General features: G+C 44.7%; 1 protein-coding gene across 2 annotated transcripts in view; it reads left to right on the top strand.

Annotated features, from left to right (window-relative positions):
* The window catches only part of LOC119975725 (sodium/hydrogen exchanger 9-like), a 455,770-nt gene that overhangs the window by 147,227 nt on the left and 285,744 nt on the right, over window positions 1-22,799 (top strand). For both annotated transcript variants that reach the window (XM_038815548.1, XM_038815549.1), the window contains exon 8: window positions 17,509-17,614. In XM_038815548.1, coding sequence (XP_038671476.1) covers window positions 17,509-17,614 — 106 coding nt within the window. The remainder of the gene's footprint in view (window positions 1-17,508; window positions 17,615-22,799) is intronic.

Here is a 22,799-nt window from a genome sequence, read left to right as displayed (position 1 = left end):
CAAGGTGAGGAACAGGGAGAGAGTGCGGATAAACACGTGGCTGCAGGGATGGTGTAGGAGGGAGGGTTTCGTGGATAATTGGAGCACATTCTGGGGAAGGTGGGACCTGTACAGACGGGACGGTTTGCACCTGAACCAGAGGGGAGGGAAAATTGCTACGGCTCTTCGGGGGGGTTTAAACAAATTTCTCAGGGGGATGGGAAAACGAGTTGTAGTCCAGAAGCCAGTGTTGAGAGTAGTGAGGTACTGAGGAGGGTATCAAGGTTGCAGGAGTGTACCGGCAGACAGAAAGGTGGGTTGAAGTGTGTCTACTTCAATGCATGGAGCATCCGGAATAAGGTAGGTGAACTTGGAGCGTGGATTGGTACTTGGGACTACGATGTTGTGGCCATTACGGAGACATGGTTAGAACAGGGACAGGAATGGTTGTTGAAAGTTCCGGGGTATAGATGTTTCAATAAAAGAGTAGGGAAAGTGGTAAAAGAGGTGGAGGAGTAGCATTGTTAATCAAGGATACTTTAACGGCTGCATAAAGGCAGTTAGAAGGGGGCCTGCCTACTGAGGTACTATGGGCTGAAGTTAGAAATAGGAAAGGAGCGGTCACATTGTTAGGAATTTTCTAAAGGCTCCCAAATAGTAATAGAGATGTGGAGGAAGAAATTGCAAAACAGATTATGGATAGGTGTGGAGGTCTCTGGGTAGTTGTCATGGGTGACTTTAACTTTCCAAATATTGATTGGAACCTCCATAGGTCGAACAGTTCGGATGGGGCAGTTTTTGTTCAGTGTGTGCAGGAGGGTTTCCTGACACAATATGTGGATAGGCCGACAAGAGGGAGGGGGCCACATTGGATTTGGCACTGGGTAATGAACTGGGCCATGTGTTAGATTTGTTTGTGGGAGAGCACTTTGGAGATAGTGACCACAATTCGGTGTCTTTCACTATTGCAATGGAGAGAGATAGGGCCATACAGTAGGGCAAGGTTTATAATTGGGGGAGGGGTAATTATGATGCGATTAGGCAAGAATTAAGGAGCATAAGATGGGAACAGAAACTGTTAAGGGAAGGCACAAATGAAAAGTGGAGCTTGTTCAAGGAACAAATACTTTGTGTCCTTGATAGGTATGTCCCTGTCAGGCAGGGAGGAAATGGCCGTGTGAGGGAACCATGGTTCACAAAAGAGGTTGACTGTCTTGTCAAGAGGAAAAAGGAAGCATATGTAAGGATGAGAAAACAAAGTTCAGTTGGGTCGCTTGAGGGTTACAAGGTAGCAAGGAATGAGCTAATAAAAGGGCTTAGGAGAGCTAGGAGGGAGCATGAGAAGTCTTTGGCGGGTCGGATCAAGGAAACCCCAAGGCTTTTTACTCTTATGTGAGAAATAAAAGAATGACCAGGGTGAGGTTAGGGCCAGTCAAGGACAGTAGTGGGAACTTGTGCATGGAGTCAGAAGAAATAGGAAAGGCATTGAATGAATACTTTACTTCAGTGTTCACCAAGGAGAGGGGCCATGTTTTTGAGGATGGGAGTGTGATACAGGTGGGTAGGCTGGAGGAGGTAGATGTTCTGAGGAAGGATGTATTAGCAATTTTGAAAAACCGTAGGGTCGACCCTGGGCCAGATGGGAAAAATCCAAGGATTCTTTGGGAGGCAAGGGATGAGATTGCAGAGCCTTTGGCTTTGATCTTTGGGTCCTCACTGTCCACAGGGATAGTGCCAGAGGACTGGAGAGTGGTGAATGTTGTTCCTCTGTTCAAGAAAGGGAATAGGAACGACCCTGGTAATTATAGGCCGGTTAATCTTACTTCGGTGATCGGTAAGTTAATGGAAAAGGTCCTGAAGGATAGGATTTATGACCATTTGGAAAGATGCAGCTTAATCCGGGATAGTCAATACGGATTCGTGAAGGGTAAGTCTTGCCTCACAAATTTGATTTAATTCTTTGAGGAGGTAACTAAGTGTGCAGATGAAGGTAGAGCAGTTGATGTTGTTTAAATGGATTTTAATAAGGCGTTTGATAAGGTTCCCCATGGGTGGCTTATGAAGAAAGTAGGGAGGTATGGGATAGAGGGAAATTTGGCCAATTGGATAAGTAACTGGCTATCACATAGAAGACAGAGGGTTGTGGTGGATGGAAAATTTTCAGACTGGAGACCAGTTACCAGCTGTGTACCACAGGGATCAGTGCTGGGTCCTCTGCTATTTGTGATTTTTATCGATGACTTGGAGGAGGGGGCTGAAGGGTGGGTCAGTAAATTTGCTGATGACACCAATGTTGGTGGAGTAGTGGATGAGATGGAGGGCTGTTGTAGGCTGCAAAGAGACATTGATAGTATGCAGAGCTGGGCCGAAAAATGGCAGATGGTGTTTAACCCTGATAAGTGCGAGGTGATACATTTTGGTAGAAAAAAATTGAATGCGGATTACAGGGTCAAGGCAGGGTTCTGAGGAATGTGGAGGAACAGAGAGATCTTGAGGTTCATGTCCACAGATCTCTGAAGGTTGCCACTCAAGTGGATAGAGCCATGAAGAAGGCCTATATTGTGTTAGCGTTTATTAACAGGCTGCTTGAGTTTAAGAGCCACGGGGTTATGCTGCAACTATACATGACCCCGGTGAGACCACATTTGGAGTATTGTGTTCAGTTCTGGTCACCTCACTGTAGGAAGGATGTGGAAGCATTGGAAAGGGTGCAAAGGAGATTTACCAGGATGCTGCCTGGTTTGCAGGACAGGTCTTATGAGGAAAGGTTGAGGGAGTTAGGGCTTTTCTCTTTGGAGCGGAGGAGGATGAGAGGTGACTTAATAGAGGGTTTATAAGATGATGAGGGGGATAGATAGAGTGGACGTTCAGAGACTATTTCCTCGGGTGGATGTAGCTGATATAAGGGGGCATAACTGTAAGGTTCAGGGTGGGAGATGTAGGAGGAATGTCTGAGGTAGGTTCTTTACTCAGAGTGGTTAGGGTGTGGAATCGACGGCCTGCTGTGATAGTGGAGTTGGACACTTTAGAAACTTTCAAGCGGTTATTGGATAGGCACATGGAGTACACCAGAATGACAGGGAGTGGGATAGCTTGATCTTGGTTTCGGACAATGCTCAGCACAACACCGAGGGTCGAAGGGCCTGTTCTGTGCTGTACTGTTCTATGTTCTAAAAAGTGCATCTGCTCCGGTCAAAAAAATCCACCTATCCATTCCAATCCCATTTCCCAGCACTTGGCCCATAGCCTTGTATGTCCTGGGATCCGAAGTGCACATCTAAGTACTTAAATTTTATGAAAGTCTCTTTCTCCGACACCCTTTCCACCCGAGTTCCAAACTCCCACCACCCTCTGGAAAAAATATTTACCTCACCTCCCCTCTGAACCTCCTGTCGCTGACCTTAAATTACCCCCTCCCCCCCCCCACCCCTCGCCACCAAGGGGAAAAGCTTGTTCTTGTTTACTATATCTATGCCCTTCATAATTTTATACATCTCAATTATGTCCCCCCCCTCAGTTTCCTCTCTTTCAATGAAAACTATCCAAGTCTATCCAAAATCTCTTCATAACTGAAATTCCCCAGCCCATGCAACATCCTGGTAAGTCTCCTCTGCACCCTTTCCAGTCAGTCACATCCCTCCTATAATGTGGATTCCACAACTGCACATAATACTCTAGCCGCGGCCTAACCAAAGTTTTATTTATTCCTAATGCTGGGCTTCCTAACTGGAGTTCAGAATGTAAAGATCGAGATCCTAGGAAGACAGTAACCTATTTAAAAGTGAGTTGTACATATTTACAAGAATGTAAACTCTTTTACTGGCATTCAGCGCAGCAGCTTGCAAACATTTTTGGTTGCAGGACTCATTCTCTGATGGATCAGTAATCAGAAACCCTGAGTTATAATCTATATTTTGGGACTGCTTTCCTGTTCAATTTTGTTTTCTTACAACTGATGTCTGTGTTTAAAGTAGCAAGCAGAGAATTAGATCCTTGTCTTTAACAAACACATGGTACACAATCTAACATGAGTACTCGGTCAAATCATGAAATACAATTCCATTTTATTGTGATCCTTTATTATTGAGTTTGCAATTTACTGTAAGAATTCCAGAGCCAAGCGTTATTATTCCAGCAAACACTGGTTTGCACAGATTAGTGATTTACGCTAATTCTACCTTTGATCTCTACACTCCATGCATCCTAATGTTAAACTACAATACAGATAGACAATGCAGCCTTCAGAGAGCATGGATCCAGGAACACACACACATGTTCATCTCAATCTCACCCAGTGATTCTGTTGCCATGGTTATATGGTCCATGTGAGCTTACAGTCACTTTATTACTCTAAACAATGACCAAACCAGTATGTCCCAGAACCTCAAGATATAGATAAGTAGACCTTCCCATTTCTCCAGCTTCTCACCATTTACAATCACCAAAACCGACCGCCGTTTTCACCCCATCTGTGCTGATCCCAGAAACAGTTCAAATCATTGAGACTGTGAGGACAGTGGGAACTTCCATTCCCACACTCTACCCGTTCTTCTCTCATTCTTTCTGCCAGGATTTATCTGGGTAACATTTGTAACGTCAGTGTAGCCGACTCAGCAGCATTGTCCCGTTTTTACCCTCGACCATCTATAATCACTTACAATCACCCACACTATGAACGGAAACCACACCGGCATAAGAACTGGGCTTATCATCATTTCTTTTTTTAAATCATGGCAGCAGCTCCTGGGCTCTATCGGAAGGATGACTCCCACCAGCTCGCGTGTCAAATCTGTTCCAATATTCTGCAAACATTCTCAATTTCAGCCAGATGCTGATTAACGCCCACACGTGAATCACTCGATTCAAATGCTGAAGCTGATGAAACCTTCTGCTCCGTTTCCACGAATCGTCTTCATGCGCATAGCAACACAATTAAATCAAAGTAGGGTTTCTAGCGACCCGGATTCTCAGAATGCTATAGTAAAGTCCGTTGGCCTGTGATCAATTTGTGCCGATAGAATTGTAAACGAAAAAAATAACCTTCATTGTCACAAGTAGGCTCACATTAACAATGCAATGAAGTTACTGTTAAAAGCCCCTAGTCGCCACATTCCAGTGCCTGTTCGGGTACAGAGGGAGAATTCCGAATTCTCAGCTGGTACAGGAATTGAACTTGCGCTGCTGGCCTTGTTCTGCATCACAAACCAGCTGTCTAGCCCACTGAGCTAAACCAGCCCCTCACCAGACCAACTCCCACACTCCGCAATCAGAAGGGATCGATTAGTACAATAAAATGCAAAGTCCAGGCTTGCGTTTATTGGTATCTTATCATTAATCACAACAAACCCATGACAAGGACATAAATTGCACACAAACGTCCAACAACACCTCAATAATAATAATAATCTTTGTTAGGGTCACAAGTAGGCTTACGTTAACACTGCAATGAAGTTACTGTGAAAATCCCCCAGTCGCTACACTCTGGCACCTGAGGGAGAATTCAGAATTTCCAATTCACATAACCAGCACGTCTTTCGGGACCCATGGGAGGAAACTGGAGCACCCGGACGAAACCCACGCAGACACGGGGAGAACATGCAGACTCCGCACAAATCATGCAGACTCTCCACAGACAGTGACCCAAGCCGGGAATCGAATCTGAGTCCCTGGCGCTTTAAAGCAACAGTGCCAACCACTGTGCTACCATGCCGCCCATAATCCGATTCCATTAAATTAAGTACGCCCATGCTAACATCTAGGGGCTGGTTTAGCTCAGTGGGCTAAACAGCTGGCTTGTAATGCAGAACAAAGCCAGCAGCGCGTGTTCAATTCCCGTACCAGCCTCCCCGAACAAGCGCCTAGAATGTGGCGACTAGGGTGCTTTTCGCAGTAACTTCATTGAAGCCTACCTGTGACAATAAGCGATTATTATTTTATTATTATTTATCTATGGATTCCAAAATAACATCAAACATTCCCATCAAGCTTCTGGTAAATTTTCAAATTTGAAGTTGTTGCTTGGTGAATTATAAAATGGTGAAGTTATGATGGGAAGCACAAGGACACAATCTTGTGGCATTAATTTGCCTACATTTCAAAAGCAGACTGGCAACCAGACATCATCAATGGATGTCGTGAATAAAAACAGAAAGTGATTGATAAACTCAGCAGGACTCGCAGCATCTGTGGGGAGAGAAACAGAGTTAACGTTTCGAGTCCATATGGCTCTTCTCCAATCTATGTCAGCTTGTGTCAGTTTCTTGCTGCCTCCAAGTAAACTCGAAACTTTAAACACTCTACGAAGCAATTATGTATTACAATGCGACTACAGAAATATCAGCAGAGAATTAACATCTTTACAGCAGCAGACCTGTCTCTTTGGTCACACATTGCTGGACTACCAAGATAATTAAACAGAGTCATCTCGAATCACTGACTCCTTAAAACTTGTCAGAAATTCAAAAATATCTTTTTTTTTTAAATGTGACCACCTCGTATCCGGAAGTAGAGATCGGTGCATAATTTGCAACAGCCAGAATTTCACAGTGGCTGCAACGTGGCTTACAATTAAAAAGGATAACTGAACTTCGAGACTTCAATTTAATTCGGGGAAATAATAGCAACCAAAAATATTTGATCTTGGCGGGGGGGGGGTGGGGGGGGACAAGGTGAATCCACACCCATTGAGGTAGAAACATTCACGCAAGCATGCTGACAAAAAAAGTACATTACTTCGTCTTTGCTTTTATCAGAAGCCTTTTTGAATTGCTGTTTTTTTTAAAAATGAATAAATCTGAACAAAAGTTTAGCGTTTACGGTGGAATAAAAGCATCAATGTTCCAACGCAAAAAGCTTTACATGCTGCAATTTAGACGTGTCCTCCTCTAAATTACGATTCCCGTTCTGCCCATCTGCTGATCTAGTGTTAGAATAGTCCTGATTGCTCTCGAGTACCTGAAACCTCCACTTTTACATCTCCTTTCCAGCTGCCACTAGCCGTTCTTTATATTCAAAATGTCTTTATTTCTGGCCTCTGACGTCTCCTAACTTGTGTATTTCCAGCACCAGGTACTGTAACGCAAATGCATTTTCCTTCTTTTCAACGACCCTATACTTTTCAACCGGACACTCCACTGAGGACTTCTTTGTCTCTTTCTGTCCTCCTAGAATAGAATAGAATCCCAAAAGTGCAGAAGGAGGCCATTCGGCCCATCAAGTCAGCACCGAAAGAGCACCCTACCTAGGTCCACTCTGCCGCCCCACCCCCGCCCTATCTCCGTATCTCCACCTCACCTGCACATCTCTGAACACTCAATCTAGTGTGGCCAATCCACCTAACCTAACATTGTTAGTCTGTGGGAGAAAACTGGAGCACCCGGAGGAAACCCACGCAGACACAGGGAGAATGTAGAAGCTCCACACAGACGGTCACCCATGGCTGGAATTGAACCCGAGTCCCTGGTGCTCTGTCACCGTGCTGCCCGTGTCTTTGTCTCCAATCATATAAGGCACTCTGCGCCCCACTACCCTTTTGGATTTAATCCATTTATTAGAAAATGACGAAACCTATTTCCTGAAACTCCTACCATTGTTAACTGGAGATCCCCTTTAGATCATTACCCCTGAGGGAATACGCACGGCTCGAACTGATACTTGGAAAACACTTCCTCAAACCAACTGTGACTCAAACTGCAAAAAACAAATTGTTTTGGGGTCGCCAATATGCTGGTATTGCTTTCCTGTTCCTTTCCCTATTAGTTGTAACAACCACAAAATTAGATCTTAGTCTTTTATGAAATTGCAACATTCAATCCAACAAAAGTTCAGTCAAATCATATATACAATTCCATTTAACTATTGGATGCTTTATTATTGAGTTCACAATTCACTCTTCTGGTCCCAAGCTATATTATTCCAGCCTGCCTACTTTATAGAAAATGGTGGTTTGCCGAAAACATCAATTCAACTTTGAGCTCAACATTCCAACCATACCAAGACTAAACGAAAATACATCAAAAGATAAACTTCAGATCACATGAAGGCTAGAAAATGCACTCAAGTTACCCAATTCTCTCCCAATGATTCGGTTACCATGGTTATACGGTTCATGTAAGCTCTTCAATCGCTTTATTACTATAATCAGTGGCCAAACCAATATGTCCTTGGCCCTTGAAACATGGATGAATGACTTTCTCATTCCCTCAGCTTTTCATCCTTTACAGAACATCCCTGTTCAGCAGAACTGAATGGTGTTTTAACTAATTGTGTTCTGATCCCACAAACAACAAGGTGCACTGAAAACACGAATGCTGTGAACTCACATTTCCACAATATATAATCCACAATAATGTTTAAATGATGTTTTTAGTGGAAAATAGGTATTGACTTACTACAGATGTCAGTGAATGGGGTGTGCCTGCGTCTCCTTGCAGAGTCTATCCATCTTTGCTCTGATGTTTGACCCTGACACTTGTACATCATTCTCCATTTTACTGTGGTTTCCTAGTGTTGAGAAATATGGCATCTTTGTACAAACTTGTATTTTGGCACCCTTTCTTTGTGTTTAAATATATTGTACTTTGAATATATTTTTAGAAATCTCTCCTCTTTTGAACAAGGCTGAGCTCACAGCGTGCCCACCGTCAGATTGGTAAACATCGGCCTCCTTCGTGATCGCGGCACTCCTCCATGCACACTCCCCTTCTCAATTAGACAACCGACCTACTCCACTGTACATACGGCAGCTGCATTCCACCCCTGCTTAGACTTGACCATGGTGTCCTGGGTTGTTGCCCACATCACCCACCTACAATGCCGATCCTACTCTGCAGCCATAGCTCGTGGAACATCTGGAAAGTATCCACAGGCCCCCAGGAGTCCAAGGCTCCCAATTTGAGAATGATTTAGTAGATGGTTAGTGGGGAGGGAGCTGGTTAGTATCTGGATAGAGTTACCACCTACTGGTCACCTCCTCATACTGCGCAATCAGTAGTTCGATATAAAGTGCTCCCTGATAGCACACACACTTTCAAAAAAAAATGAATCAATGAATGTATGAAAATGACAAGTAGGAAAAGACCAACTGATATTGAGTCTCCTACAATCTTATACAGTTCCACAAAGTCTGTACACTGAGCATCATCAATTTAGCCATGAGCCACATAAACGCCTGGGAGAAGTAACAATTCAGAATGGGAAACATTATGGAAAATTCTCTTTCAATCATCGCAAGTTTCAGAGGACTACAGTGACCATGGGGTGCATCACACGTCATCCCATTTACCTTTAATATGCAGTAAGTATCACATTAACTGTGAGTCCACACGTGCTATCCAAGTTGGCAACTTGTTCCAAAGTTGGATGACCCTCTGGGGAAAGGAAAACAAACTTTCATCCTCTCTGCAGCACTTGCCCCAAACTTTAAATCTGTATGGCAAGTGCTTATTCAGTTAGCTCATGGGAACAGTTTTGTAAAACCTGAATAAAGCCCATCATAATTTAATGCACCTTTCTCAAATCTGTCTTTTGAGTTCCTTTACTCCAAAGAGGACAATGCCAGCTTCTTCCATTTAACCTTGCAGTTACAATCCCTCATCCATGGAACCATTCTAGTAAACCCCCTCAGCACCGTGTCAAAGACTCTCTATAACCTTCCTAAAGTCTAGTGACTGGAACTGGATGCAATACTTTGGTTGTGTAACCAAAGATTTATTAAACTCAGCAAAACTTCCCTGCTTTTTTCCTCAGTTGTCTCTGTGAAGTCCTAGATCCCACGTATTTTGCTAATGTTATGATCGGTATGGGAGGTGTTCGCACATTATCTAATCCCACTACGCCACACCGCTCGGCAATAGATTAAATGTTTAATTCACTCACCAAAATGGCCGATTGTTTAGCAGGTGTTTTCAGACAAGCAGCAGGAGTCCAAGATTTGGCAACAGCAGTTTTTTTCACTTTAGCTCAATTAAATTAAAATTTAGGGCAGCACGGTAGCATGGTGGTTAGCATAAATGCTTCACAGCTCCAGGGTCCCAGGTTCAGTTCCCGGCTGGGTCACTGTCTGTGCGGAGTCTGCATGTCCTCCCCGTGTGTGCGCGGGTTTCCTCCGGATGCTCCGGTTTCCTCCCACAGTCCAAAGATGTGCGGGTTAGGTGGATTGGCCATGCTAAATTGCCCGTAGTGTCCTAAAAAAGTAAGGGGGGGGGGGGGGGGGTTGTTGGGTTACGGGTATAGGGTGGATACGTGGGTTTGAGTAGGGTGATCATTGCTCAGCACAACATCGAGGGCCGAAGGGCCTGTTCTGTGCTGTACTGTCCTATGTTCTATGTTCTAAACAAAATAACTCTTCTCTCGCCAGGTGTCTTGCTGGTCATCTAGCTGAAGTCTTGTGATTTCTTGGAAAAAAGCAGCTCGCCCACAAACCAAAGTAGTCTTTAAAAGAAACTCGGGAACTGTTCTTCCAATTTAAATAGCATATAGTCCTGCGAGTTATGGATAATTCACACTAACTACTCTCTCCATATGCCTTAACCACATTCAAAGATCTATGCACATGCTCCGTTCCTGCTCACTCTTTAGGACCATGTTATTTAGTCTATATTGCCGCTCCCTATCTCTTTTAGCAAACTGCATCACCTTATATTTCTCTGTATTAAATTTGATCTAGTTGACCATTCTGTTAGCCTATCTACATCCTACTGCAGTCAGTTGGTATCATCCTCACGTCTCTGAGTTTGGTATCATCTTCAAATTTTGAGCTTTTATTCTATATTCTACTTCCTGGATAGTGTTAAAAATGTGTTCCTAGGACCATCTTCCTTGAGCTAATCTTCCTTTTATCCTTATTCAATTTTGTTAACCAGCCTTTTATGTGGTACTTTATCAAATGCTTTCTTAAAATCCATACAGGTAACATCCATTGCTTGGCCTTCACTAACCTTATCTGTTACTTCAGCAAAACAATCCATTACATTAGTCAAGCACAATCTGTCTTTTACAAATCTATGCTGGCTTTCCTTAATTAACTCAAACCTCGCCAAGGACTTGTTGACGATTTTTCTAATTTAATTTTACCCTGGCTACATCCTTTCTCATCAATTCATGTTTACCTCTTCCAATTTCCAATTTCTAGTTTGGATTGTTCCTTGCTTTTCTCCATTGCTAATCAAAACTTTATCATACAATGATCTCTCTTACCATTCAAACTTTGAAGATGACAAGGTGCCACATAAAATATTGATCCAGAGGGTGAGATCGCAGCGGATTGGGGGTAGAGTACTAGATTGGATTGACGATTGGTTGACTGACATACAACAAAAGGTTGGGATAATTGGGTCCTTCTCTGGCTGACGAACTGTGACCAGCGGGGTGCCACAGGGGTCAGTTTTCAGACCTCCACTGTTTACAGTCTATATAAATGATCTGCAAGCAGGGACAGAGTGTAACATAACAACATTTCAGACGGTACTAAAATAGGTGGGAAAGCAGGCAGTGGAGAGGAGATAAAGACTTTACAGACAGATATAGATAGGCCAGGAGATTGGGCAGCGGTTTGGCATTTGGAGTTTAATGTAGATAAGTGTGAGGTTACCTATTTTGGCCCAAAACATAGAAAGGCAAATTATTATCGAAATGGAAAGCAGATTCAAGATGCATCTGGGCAGAGGGATCTGGGTGTCTGAGTTCATGAATCGCAGAAAGTCGGTATACAGGTATAGCAAATGGAATGTTTGTGTTGATTGTAAACGGACTGCAGTATAGAACATAGAACATTACAGCGCAGTACAGGCCCTTCGACTCTTGATGTTGCGCCGACCTGTGAAACCCCTCTAAAGCCCATCTACACTGTTCCCTTATCGTCCATATGTCTATCCAATGACCATTTGAATGCCCTTAGTGTTGGCGAGTCCCCTACTGTTGCAGGCAGGGCATTCCATGCTCTTACTACTCTCTGAGTAAAGAACCTACCTCTGACATCTGTCCTATATCTATCTCCCCTCAATTTAAAGCTATGTCCCCTCGTGCTAGACATCACCATCCGAGGAAAAAGGCTCTCACTGTCCACCCTATCTAATCCTCTGATCATCTTGTATGCCTCAATTAAGTCACCTCTTAACCGTCTTCTCTCAACGAAAACAGCCTAAAGTCCCTCAGCCTTTCCTCATATGATCTTCCCTCCATACAAGGCAATATCCTGGTAAATCTCCTCTGCACCCTTTCCAATGCTTCCACATCCTTCCTATAATGCGGCGACCAGAACTGCACGCAGTACTCCAAATGCGGCCGCACCAGAGTTTTGTACAGCTGCAACGTGACTTCATGGCTCCGAAACTCAATCCCTCTACCAATAAAAGCTAACACACCGTACGCCTTCTTAACAACCCTCTCAACCTGGGTGGCAAATTTCAGGGATCTATATACATGGACACCGAGATTTCTCTGCTCATCCACACTACCAAGAATCTTACCATTAGCCCAGTACTCTGTCTTCCTGTTATTCCTTCCAAAATGAATCACCTCACACTTTTCTGCATTAAACTCCATTTGCCACCTGTCAGCCCAGCTCTGCAGCTTATCTATGTCCCTCTCTAACTTGTAACATCCTTCCGCACTGTCCACAACTCCACCAACTTTAGTGTCATCTGCAAATTTACTCACCCATCCTTCTACGCTCTCCTCCAGGTCATTTACAAAAATGACAAACAGCAGTGGCCCCAAAACAGATCCTTGTGGTACACCACTAGTAACTGGACTCCAGTCTGACCATTTCCCATCAACCACCACCCTTTGTCTTCTTCCAGCTGGCCAATTTCTGATCCAAACTTCTAAATCAACCTGAATCCCATGCCTCTGTATTTTCTGCAATAGCCTACCGTGGGTAACCTTATCAAATGCTTTACTGAAATCCATATACAGCACATCAACTGCTTTACTCTCATCCGCCTGTTTGGTCACCTTCTCAAAGAACTCAATGTGGTTTGTGAGGCACGACCTACCCTTCACAAAACCATGTTGACTATCTCTAATCAAATTATTCCCTTCCAGATGATTATACATCCTATCTCTTATAAACCTTTCCAAGACTTTGCCCACAACAGAAGTAAGGCTCACTGGTCTATAGTTACCGGGGTTGTCTCTACTCGCCTTCTTGAACAAGGGGACAACATTTGCTATCCTCCAGTCTTCTGGCACTATTCCTGTAGACAAAGATGACTTAAAGATCAAAGCCAAAGGCTCAGCAATCTCCTCCCTAGCTTCCCAGAGAATCCTAGGATAAATCCCATCCGGCCCAGGGGACTTACCTATTTTAACACTTTCCAGAATCGCTAACACCTCCTCCTTATGAACCTCAAGCCCTTCTAGTCTAGTAGCCTGTATCTCAGTATTTTCCTCGACAACATTGTCTTTTTCTTGTGTGAATACTGACGAAAAATATTCATTTAGCACCTCTCCTATCTCGTCGGACTCCATGCACAACTTCCCACTACTGTACTTGACTAGCCCTACTCTTACCCTAGTCATTCTTTTATTCCTGATGTATTTATAGAAAGCTTTAGGGTTATCCTTGATCCTACCTGCCAAAGACTTCTCATGTCCCCTCCTGGCTCCTCTTAGCTCTCTCTTTAGATCCTATATAGCTAACTTGTAACTCTCGAGCGCCCTAACTGAACCTTCACGTCTCATCTTTATACAAGCCTCCTTCTTCCTCTTGACAAGTGTTTCAACTGCTTTAGTAAACCACGGTTTCCTCGCTCGACCACTTCCTCCCTGCCTGACAGGTACATACTTATCAAGGACACGCAGTAGCTGTTCCTTGAACATGCTCCACATTTCAATTGTGCCCATCCCCTGCAGTTTTCCTCTCCACCCGATGCATCCAAAGTTTTGCCTCATTGCATCATAATTGCCTTTCCCCCAGATCTAACTCTTGCCCTGCGGTATATACCTATCCCTTTCCATCACTAAAGTAAACATAATCGAATTGTGGTCATTATCACCAAAGTGCTCACCTACCTCCAAATCTAACACCTGTCCTGGTTCATTACCCAGTACCAAATCCAATGTGGCCTCGCCTCTCGTTTGCCTATCTACATACTGTGTCAGGAAACCCTCCTGCACACATTGGACAAAAACGTGCCCATCTAAAGTACTCGAACTATAGTGTTTCCAGTCAATATTTGGAAAGTTAAAGTCCCCCATAACAACTACCCTGTTACTTTTGCTCCTATCCAGAATCATCTTTGCAATCCTTTCCTCTACATCTCTGGAACTTTTCGGAGGCCTATAGAAAACCCCTAACAGGGTGACCTCTCCTTTCCTGTTTCTAACCTCAGCCCATAAAAGTGGATAAGTGTTGTTGCAATTGTAGAGGGTGCTGGTGAGACCACATCTGGTGTATTGTGTCCAGTTTCGGCCATCTTATTTGAGGAAGGATGTGGTGCATGGGAGGCAGTTGAGAGGGGGCTCACCAGATTGATTCCGGGGATGAAGGGGTTGATGTATGAGGAGAGATTAAACAAGTTTGCTTATACTCGCTGGAGTTTAGAAGGACGAGAGAGGATATGATCGAGGTATTTAAATTACTAAATGGGATTGTTGAAGTAAACGTAGACTAAATGTTCCCCCTTGTGGGCAATCTAGAATGAGAGGTCACGGATATAGGTTGGGAGGTGGTAGATTTAGAACTGAGATGAGGAGGAACTACTTCTCGCAGAGGGTGGTGAGTTTGTGCAACTCGGTGCCCCATAGTGCGGTGGAATCAGAATAATTAAATGGTTTCAAGAAGGAGATATATATATTTCTGATTTTAAAAGTGGATTAAAGGGATATGGGGAACATGTGGGGAGGTGGATTTGAGTCCAGGAAGAGATCAGCCATGATCTGATTGAATGGCAGAGCAGACTCGAAGGGCTGAATTGCCGACTTCTGCTCCGAATCCCTATGTTACCCACGTGATCATGACAGACATTTGGTCCACCTCATTCTCCAGCATCAGACCCCAAAATGCCTCCTTTCTCACTGGGCTGAGAACATATTGGCCCAGGAAACTCTCCTGAATACGTTCAGAACTTCCTCCTCCTCCTCCTGACCCTCTACTCTAACATAATCCCAATTGCTATTTGGATAGTTAAAATCCCCAATATCACTACTCTCTAGTTCTGGAACATCTCTTTGATTTTCTTTTTGCTCTTGTATCTCTTTCTCACTATTTGGAAGCCTATAGAATATCATCCACTTGCTACTCAACTCTTAGTAATTGGATTCTGTCCTTGCTCCCTCAAGGTGCTTTCCAATGTCTCCCCTAATCCGAACTGCCATCCCCCCTCCCTTTTCCCCCTGCCTGTCAATTCTGAACACATTGTATCCTTGACTATTAAGTACCCTGTCTTCACTATTTTAAAGTCCAATTTCCATTATTGCCACTAAACGGCTATTTGTGCTATAGGTCGCCAATCTTATTCACGGCACTTTGTGCGTTTATATATATATGCATTGTAAACCTGTCTTTAAATTCCTCATCATCCTTCTCAGCTTGCTTCTACTTCATATTGTGCTATTTCCTTCTCTAATGCCACCGACACTCTCACTTTCTTTGCACCATATCCCTCTTTTCTTTCTTTATCCCCAACATCCTAATACTCAGGTGGCTTATCATCTCTCGGCACTAGCCTTGAACCTTTAGAGATTCATGTGTTCCAAACATCTTGGTTTTCCCCCTGAATCAGCATACTTTAGTTTGAAATCCTGCATGCACACATGTGCTTGGGATAAACCCAAGCCACATGATCAACACTGCATTTATCTGCATTAAATGTCATCTGCCTACTGAGTGATCTCCCATCACATCCGGATCACATAGGAGTCACTCTTTTCTCCTTCAATGTTCTAACACTTGCCCTAACCTTTGTGGTATTCTCAAAGCTGCTGACAGTTCCAGCATCTGTGAATGTATGTTGCGATATTGTTAATATGTATTGTAACATAAGGGCGATGAGTGCAGCACCAAGCTCTGTGGGTATTCCATTTGTAATTAGATTTCTGAAATCTAGAAGTGGATCAAAAAGAACGTAGAAGTTAATAGTTCCTGATAAGAATTTTCTTTCAGAACAGGGCTCCTTCACGGAGAGACCAAAGTTTTAAAGTCAGCACATGCCTCCCCCTAATTTTTTTTTACTCTTCAGGGTCAAATAACCACCAGTGATAAGATTAACCTTTTGAGAAACGATCTGAAAAGGAAATAAAGAAGTGTTGAGAATGCAGTGGAATGTTCCGGAGCAACAACATGACAGTTGCTGCGCGAAGCTCAGTTTCAAGGAAATCGAGAACTAACCGTGGCCAACCCGCAGGACAGGGACAAGCAGACCGAGCCGTGTGTGGGAGAAGCACTCTTTTGAGAAATGTGTTCCAATTACACTGCTGTCGGTGGGAAAACACAAAAATGAGTGACATTTAGGAATTGCAAATGCAGCCGGCAAATGACATTCTGCTCTGTAATCAGCTTGAGTAATTCATATAGAACTGTATTGAACTGCAAACATCTGAGAGTCTCAAGCGAAAGGTCATGTACTTAATGAAGAATGGTTTAAAAGGGAAAATAACAGATGCAATGTTTAAGTTGGAACGAACGATTGACTTCCCCAGTGAGTGTGATAAATGCACCCTGTGGTGTGACACTGAGCAATAAACTGGAAAGGCTGCAGGTTGTATTTTCAGAATGATTAGCAGAGCTGCAGTGGGGGACAACAAAATTACTGTGAGTATCACAGGGCGAGGGCTGGATGTATTAGCCAGAGCCCCTGTCCCTGATTAACATTGCACTTCTGGAAAGGTAAAGTAACAGGCTAGAAATTGTAAGCGGGAAGAGAAAAGGTTTTCACATGCTCCCCTTCCTGGTCTATCTCATACTCTGCTCAAACGTGCTGGTGTCCTGCATTATTCAAGGTTGCTCTTCACTTTCCTCCATTTATCAAAAAAAAACCTCTGCTGGACTGGACAGGTGTAGTTGCAGGAATGTGGATTGGATCAATTTTAGCCTTATGGTTAATCTGCTGACACAGCCCAGGTCCCTGTGTGAAGATAGAGACCTTGCTAGAGATACCAAAGCACAGAACCTACCCACATATAATTCAGAGCCTTCAGGAAGGATCTCAAAGTTCGATTCCTGGTCTTCACCGCTAAGCAGGAGTGGCAGTCGAAAGCTATGGTTGCTCGTGAGTATTCCAGGTTGAGGAGGGAAAGCCAGACAGTGCTCCTGCTGTAAATATGAACGAGCAGTTGCCATCTGAGGGCAAGATTGGCCTTGGTCGCCATGCCCTTCACAGACCAATAGACTACTGGCATTCACAGTCAAGGTTCAAGGTGCCTAATGGCCACTTGGATGAGGCTGTTGTGAGCAGCTATCATTCATGGAAACCACAACCCAAGTGAAAGAGATGGGAAGTGTGGCTGATGAGAGAGGTTTGGTGAGAAAAGGGATTGGTTTATGATTTGTTCTGTCATTTCTTTCTCCTTAACATATTCTTTGATAACTTAACGAAATTCACCAAACTCTGTGAATTCCCGATGCTGGAGACTGGAATATTCTTCTTGTTGTCCTGGAGTGCGTTTCTCTCGGCTGAAGCCAGTGGCCTTACAGGTGAGCAAGAACAACACACGCACACATCGCCCTTATGGGGGCAGTTTTTAGAAAAATCAGCAGATCACTTGACGACATTGGAAACTTTTGTCAAATCTCCCGTTGAGGAAAGAGTAAATGTATCTGAATGTCTTCGGTGATGAACTAGAGTCTTTGTAACATGGTAGCATAGTGGTTAGCACTATGGCTTCACAGTGCCAGGGTCCCAGGTTTGATTCCCGGCTTGGGTCACTGTCTGTGTGGAGTCTGCACGTTCTCCCCATGTCTGCGTGGGTTTCCTCCGGGTGCTCAGGTTTCCTCCCACAGTCCAAAGACGTGCAGGCTAGGTTGCTTGGCCATGCTAAATTGCCCTTCGTGTCCAAAAATGTTAGGAGGGGTTATTGGGTTATGCAGATAGGGTGGAAGTGAGGGCTTAACTGGGTCGGTGAAGACTCGATGGGCCGAATGGCCTCCTTCTGCACTGTATGTTCTATGTATGTAAGTCCCGAAAGATGTGCGTGTTAGGTGAATTGGGCATTCTGAATTCTGCCTCTGTGTACCCGAACAGGCGCCGGAATGTGGCGACTAGAGGCTTTTCACAGTAACTTCATTGCAGTGTTAATGTAAGCCTACTTGTGACAACAAAGATTATTATTATAAATGTGCTGTTTGCATCTCTTGAAATTGTTGGAGTTCCACATGTATTCCCATCAGGTTAATGAGACCTCGGTCCCCTAAATGTTTTACAGGGGATTTGTTCTCGTAGAAACTGCTAATTACTCTGCTGTCAAAAAATTGTTGGATTCATGTTCTTATGAAATTAGATTCTCCTCATTCTCTGGCATCAGTAGCCTCTTAAGTCCGTTTTCACCCTGCATCACAAGAAGGGCTAGTGTATTCCTGTGATGGGCGATGCGGTTTTGTGTCTGTTATTTTAAGGGACTTGGGTTTTATTTGCAGGGAGAGATGATGTATTCATCGCAACAGAGTCACTCAGTGGGTGAAGATGTGCAATCAAAAAACTCAGCCGTGTAACCAATCAAAATTCTGATTTTTAATATTACATTTTCTTTCATTCTAAAGGAAAGGGGTCCTGTCTGGCCCCACCCATATGTGAGATTCTGTACACCTTCCCAATATCAAAAAGCACTTTCACAAGTATAAAGGGGAGACAGTGGTGTTGTGGTGATATTACTGGACTAATAATCCAGAGGCACAGACTAATGGCCTGGGGACGTGGGTTCAAATCCCACAATAGCAGCCGATGAATTTTTAATTGATTTAAAAAAAATAAAGATCTGCACTATGGATCTAATTTTAGTAATACTGACCGTGGAATATTGTCAATTGTTGTTTAAAAAAGACCCATCTGGTTCGCTACTGCCCTTCAGGGAAGGAAATCTGCCATCCTTACCTGGCCTGGCCCACAGCAAGCTGGATGACACTTAACTTCCGTCTGCAATGGCCTTGCGAGCTACTCAGTCCAAGGACAGTTCTGGATGGGCCACAAATACCGGCCTTGCAAGCAATGCCCACATCACATGAAAGAATAAAAAAATTTACTTTGGTTTGTCTTTGGTACTGGATAAACTGTGTCTGTGCAATCACGTTACTTCATTTATGGGTCCAATTGCAACCATTTGTCGGCTGGAATGAATCTCATCAATATCCGTATCCATTGATCTTGGTAAGCAGGCCTCCAAATTGTGCATTCGTCCAGACTGCCTCACCGCCAATTTATTTTGTTTAACAATTCTTCAAAAGCAGTGTGGTGTTTTTTACATTTCAGAATCACTTTAATTGACTGAGTGCATCTGAAATAAATTAGAATTGGCTGCATATGCATATCTTTGAAGGAGGGGCATCTTTCTCATCCACCGATGTCATCAGAATTGTTAATCTGATGAGGTTTCTTACAGCAGTCTGATCTATACAATGTGTCGGCGCAATTCTCTGGGAAAATTTCTAAGTGTGGTAGCGAGTAGGCATTGCTGCGAGCTTCCTGGCCCGGCACTTGGCCCAGCGAGGCCGGCAACGCAATTCAACATTAATTGGTCCACTTAACAAGGGCTCAAGGGCTTCTTATCGCAACTGAAGGCTCGCCAGCTGATTTGATTGCACCGTGCTCGTTAGCCCCCCCCCCCCCACTCCTCTCCCACCCCGAACAAGGACAAGCAGCACTTAAGCTGCATATGTTCAGCCAACCCCAGCCAGCTCGGAACAATGGCACCAAGGAGATCGGGGATGCCGACCTGGGGAGGCTGCTAGATGCGTTGGAGACCAGGAGGGATGTCCTGTTCCCCAGAGGGTCCCGGAGAATCAGCCACAAGGTAGCAGTGCTGCCTGGCATGAGGTGGCAGCAGCTGTCAGCTCGGTGAGTGTGACCAGAAGGACTGGCCTCCAGTGACGGAAAAAGGTCAACGACGTACACTGCGCAGCACGAGTGAGTAGATATGCAACCCCCAGCTCCACAAGGGAGTATCCAACTCCATATGCGACCCCCAGCAATTCCCCCAACCCCCTCCCCCTTCAACCCCTCTCCAACCCCTCCTCCACACCCCCTCTCCCATCACTGTGAACCACGCTTCTCAGGAAAAGCTCTCCCATAACCGTTGGGAGAGGGCCCAAACTGGCAGACGGCTGCCGGACATAAGAATCCTTACCTCCTTCGAGGAACATGCCCTGGAGGTGACTGGGGTGACCGAGGACATATGGGTCAGCCACACGGAGGCTGGCGGCCGCCGCAGAGGTGAGGTCCCTAGAGGACCTGTCAAACGTGAGTTGTGATTGCCTTATGACTGACCCATCGCTCCCACTGACGACATGTCCATTCTCCCACAGGTCCTCCAGCCAATGGAGCTAGCCCATCTTGGGAGGCCCCCTGTCCTGACTCCGAGAAGAACATCTCAGAGGAGAGCAACTGTAGTAGCGGCACAGCTCATCCCACCCTCCACCAATGCAGATACACACACCTCGGTGTGATGTTAGTGGTCAGGCTGCGGGGGCACAATCAGGTGAGCACCACACCGCTGATGATGCACATCAGTTGGAGAAAGGAGCCCCCAGGCGAGTCAGCAGTCAGAGGTCTGCTGGATCCTAGGACCCAGCTGGGTCCCAGCCTGATGCTGAGCCTCTGGTACAGAGTTACCCGGAGCTGGTGAAGACAATAGGGTGCAGCCGGGTCATTCAGATGGAGATGGTTTCAGGACCTGTGTATTGAGTCAGCTTCCACGTGGGGTTATTCCCTGTGGCTCAGCTCAGTACAGAGAGGAACAAACACGACAACCTGGACAAGATGGCTTATTTAATCAAGCTTGTTACGTCTACACAGAGAACAGACTGGCCAAGACCTGTTCTGCCGAACAAAGACCACAGTACTTATACAACGTTCAAAAATCAATAGCCCACCCCAGTTGGACGTGATCCAATCCCTGAAGCTGCCTTTTTAAAACTTATCCAATAGAATTGCAAGCAGTATTTAAACTTCACCCAATAGAATCGCAAGCAGCGCATGATTGATCCTCATCCTGGTAGCTGTGTACAATCCCAGCAGCCTGTGCTGCCTATTGGTGAGAAACAGAACAACAGAACCAGCACCCTGAATTGTTTCACAAAGACAGGATGTCAGAAGTAATGTCCTTTTGGTCAAGTTAGCTATCCTAAATCCCATTTGATTACTTATTACTGCTATGTCCTAAAAATACATTTTTAATGGTTAATAATGATTACTCAGTCCTATAATTCATCTCAATCCTTAATAAAATAACTACTCTAGTGGCATGCTAACGATTCAGTTTTAAGAGGTTTCATCGCTGAACCCCCCCTTTTACAGCCCACCCCTGCAGAGGGTTCCCCACCCCCAGCCGAGTGTCCCCCACTCCCCACCGAGCACTGAGGTGGCAAGCTCATCACCCCCGGGCTCTTTGCCTGTGAGCAGAGATGGCTGCTCACCCCCCCCCCCCCCCCCCCCCCCCCCCCCCCCCCCCCCCCCCCCCCCCCCCCGGCTCCCCACTGAAGTCCTTCCGCCAGGTTCACGTTTTTCGAAAAGAGTGCTAATCAGCGCCAATGTGACCACTTGCTGGGGAGGCCGCTGAATGACGGGACGCCATTGGATATGGGACGGCTGTCATTAATTGTATGGAATTGGGGCTTAAGTGATGATAATTGGTTTCTCGCCACTCTACAGCGAGATCCTGATTTTGTCTATGGGAGCGAGCCGGTTGCATCACAAACTGTTTGGCGGGTCTCGTTTTTCCCACTATTCACCGGTTTCATTTCACTTGAGCATGAGTGTAAAGAGGCCGGAGAATCATGCCCGATATCTCTGTTGCTGGTTGCAAGAGTGAAGTTAAGACGGCATGAATAAGTCTAATAGCGTCCATCTGCTATGTGTTGCTCACAGAATTTTTTTTAATATAATTGAAAACATAAAAAAGAAATCTATGACCCTGATCCAACTTTGCTATCCCACTCTATAACACATTGCTCATAAATTGAATTCCAGATTTAGAGGCCTGAGCCTCTATACATCAGCAGTTTGATAAATCAAGTTCCATGCACCCCACTACAATTATTATGCCTTTTGCTATTTAGTTTCCCATAAATCACATAGCAAGGTTCTGCAGATCCAGACCTCTGCATGTTGATTTACTCATAATTTGAGACCATCGTCTCTCTGCATTTTCCTCTTGATAAATCAGGTTGCCGACTTGTCCCAGGTACTTATGGCCTGTCTGCCATTTCATAGAAGCCTATCATAAAACCTATTAGAATTCAGAAATTTAATATACTAAAAGCTATTCCATTATCAGCGAACTTCCCGAGAGTCAGAGGCTAGTAGGAATGGTGACTGAAGGCATTTCTGAGATTGGGGCAATAACCAGTCAGAGAGCAGAAAATCTGAGAGTGCAGTTACCTAACCAATCAGAAATTAGTAAATTAGATACAAAGAAATGACAACCTACAAGTCAATCTTCCAATGAGATGCATATGGGAGGTCCAGATGCATATGGGACGGTCTAGATCAAGTGTCATCTTCTGGCGATGCAGTTAGAGGGAGGAAGGTAATTGGTTCAAGGTGCGTAGACATTCCACAGTCCCTGGGCGGAATTCTCCCGCCTCCCTGCGGTGTGTTTTCCAGAGATCCCACCGAGGTTTACGCCGTTTTGCATGGTTCGCCCATCCCGTCGCCGGGGAACCTGTCACG

The sequence above is a fragment of the Scyliorhinus canicula genome, chromosome 13 (genome assembly GCF_902713615.1).
Source record: "Scyliorhinus canicula chromosome 13, sScyCan1.1, whole genome shotgun sequence".
In the NCBI taxonomy this organism is placed as follows: domain Eukaryota; kingdom Metazoa; phylum Chordata; class Chondrichthyes; order Carcharhiniformes; family Scyliorhinidae; genus Scyliorhinus; species Scyliorhinus canicula.
The sequence above is the reverse complement of the archived record's forward strand: the minus strand, read 5'-3'. Positions and strand labels throughout refer to the sequence as shown.